At 34.4% G+C, this 2779-nt stretch overlaps 1 protein-coding gene across 1 annotated transcript; it reads left to right on the forward strand.

The window, feature by feature from the left end:
* Positions 1-2038: 2038 nt before the first annotated feature.
* On the forward strand, positions 2039-2362 carry LOC128127857 (uncharacterized). Its single transcript, XM_052766569.1, has one exon. It carries the CDS (start codon positions 2039-2041, stop codon positions 2360-2362), a length of 324 nt encoding a protein of 107 aa, XP_052622529.1.
* Positions 2363-2779: the final 417 nt, after the last annotated feature.

Raw genomic sequence — 2779 nt, forward strand, 5'->3', positions numbered from 1 at the left:
CACTAAGCTCTTGAAGGTCAAGATCAACCTATCAAAAAGAAAGGTATTCTTCTAATCCTAGTTTATTTGTTAAATCTGAAAATTGTATGCTAGATTAGGGTTTTTGCTTTGGATAATTGATTTGCATGTATAACTTGAGAAAAACTTAGATCCAAAGCAATTAGGGTTGCATGTGCACCATAGGAATGTTGTAATGCTCAAAACCCATCAGTGGTATTAGAGCTCAGGTGTTTTTCTGTTATATTTGATGCAATTGTGATTTGTTTAAAGCTGGAAAAAAATCGTTTTTGGACTCTCCCTGATGAACACGACACGTTATGACTTGAAACAATGTGGCGACTCGTCAGTTGGTAGATTTTTCGGATTTTAAGCCTAAATTAGATAAGGAACATTACCTTAAGTTGTTTGATTTGTTAAATTTCAAGTTTTCTGTGATGGTAATGAATATCCTCATCTAATTGAAAGATAATGGTTAGATTTTAAGATAATGTCAATAATTATGTGATTAGTTTAATTATTTAAAATTTAATCTAGAAGTTTTAAAACGTTTCAAAATTTGCACTCAAGTTTTGGAATTTAAAATTTGATTAAAACTTTTAATTTTGAAATATTAAATTCTAAAACCCTAGTGTTTTAAATGTTTAAAATACAACCCTTATACTATTATAATATTAAAAAATTAATATATATATATATATATATATATATATATATATATATATATATATGTGTGTGTGTGTGTGTGTGTGTGTGTGTGTATGTATAAGATGATTGAGTGTTACCGTTAGTAAGCCTCATTCACAAATCTGATCTACAAGAGGGTATAAGGAAACTACCTATAAAATGGCGGTTGAATGAGTGTCCTCTCTCACCCACCGGTTCCTTGATTGGTGGAGGGTCGTTAGCCGAACAAGTATGATAGGATATTAATTACTCATTAATAAGTATAATGAATATTATAAAGTACCTAAACATTTTTATAAATTTCCAATCTTAGATACTTTAGGAAAAATGTGAAAATGATGCTATTCAATGAAATTGCACTTTTCACCTTGCTAAGTCGTTAGTGGAGCATGTGTGGTTAACCGACACACAAAATTAGACTAACAAGGGTGGCAAAGGGTAGCTCGAGAATTACCATAAATCAATGGAGCGTGTTTGGTTAACCGGCACATGGATTATGTGGTAAAAGACATCGAGAGTGCTAATCTAGTTTGCATGGTTATTCACATGTCATTGAAAAGTTCATTGAATCACAAAAGAATATAGGAATTTTATTTCATTTAAAACCTAATTGTTCATTTCATTTTTCATGGAGGAATTGGTAAATCGTCATTTACCTACCTTCATATAATTTGCAATTGGATTACGGCATCCCTTTTCCGAATTGTGAATTATAGTGTCAGTTCCTAGCCTTAATATTTCATTTGGTTGTTATCTTAAGGATTTCTTATCTATTCTAAACTTTGTTCCTTTTCCTTTTCAGATGTCTGGCTCTAACAATGCTTCTGAATCAAACTCAAACTCCTTAAGCTCATTTTCTCTTTTGAACATTTGTAGGAGGGTCACTTTGGATGGATCCAAATTCAATGATTGGATCTGCATCATTCACATGGCCCTTTGATATGATGAGAAAGAATACATCATTGACGAAAAGCTCAAATATATAGATGAAACCAAAGCTTCTGTCGAAGAAAGAGTTGAGTATAAGGCTCACGAAAAAGACACGGCAAAGGTGTCGTGTATAATGGTAGACATTATGACTCCTAAGCTCCAGCGGTTCTATGAGGACTACTGGCCTTACGAGACGTGCCAAGATATGATGGAAAAGAATCATAAAAGTGTGTGTCAAGAAAGGTACGGGATTGTCGCCTCCTTAATAAAAAGCAAGATTAAAAATGGAGAGTCCATCACAAGGCACTTGCAATGTATGCAAAGGTATGTGGATCGTCTGCTCAAGTTGAATGTCAACTTTGACAAAGAGTAGGCGATTGATATCATTCTCCACTCTTTACCTCCTTTTTATGATCAGTTCGAGATGACTTATCATATGAACAAGGAGGAAGTCACCGTGATCAAACTTCAAGAATTGTTGAGAATTGCTGAAAGTGGACTTAAAGACAAAGCTGTCGAGTGCACCCCTACTGTTTTTGCCCCCATCCTTGCTATAGGACATGGAAGAGGGAAGAAGATGAAAGCTCCCTCTAAGATCCATAAGGGAAAGTTCTATGATGGATCCTCTTCAAATGGATCCAAAGGTAAAGCCGGTTCTGCCACTCCCTCATCCGATCCTAAAGAAGCAATGTGCTTCTACTGTAACGACAAAGGGCATTGGAAACGAAGCTGGCCAAAATTCTTGTAGGAAATCAAGGATAGCAAGATAAAGCACTCATTCACATGTATTTATACTATTCAATCTAATAACTAATCACATTTTTGTCCTTGGGTCCTTGATACAGGATGTGGTTTTCACATTTGTTCTGATTTATAGAGGCAAAGAAGAAGGAGGGATGTGGAGCATAGGAAGATGAACCTGATAATAGGGAATAGGAAATCATTTCTTATCACCAAGATCGGGATTTATTTTTTAGTGCTTAGTAATGGGTTAGGATTAGAGTTGAATGATTGTTGCTACTCATCATAGATGACGAGGAATATTATTTCTATTCATGGTTTGTACAGACAAGGTTTTAGATTTACATTTAATAATGAAGTTGGTCCTATTAATGCTTTCTATCATGGTACTTTACATTTTGAAGCATTTTCTTGTAATGGTGTA

Source organism: Lactuca sativa, chromosome 8 (assembly GCF_002870075.4).
Source record: "Lactuca sativa cultivar Salinas chromosome 8, Lsat_Salinas_v11, whole genome shotgun sequence".
NCBI lineage: Eukaryota > Viridiplantae > Streptophyta > Magnoliopsida > Asterales > Asteraceae > Lactuca > Lactuca sativa.

Bases quoted from the DNA above. Each gene is read 5' to 3' on its own strand.
- LOC128127857 (XM_052766569.1), top strand. From the start codon at position 2,039: ATGACTTATCATATGAACAAGGAGGAAGTCACCGTGATCAAACTTCAA.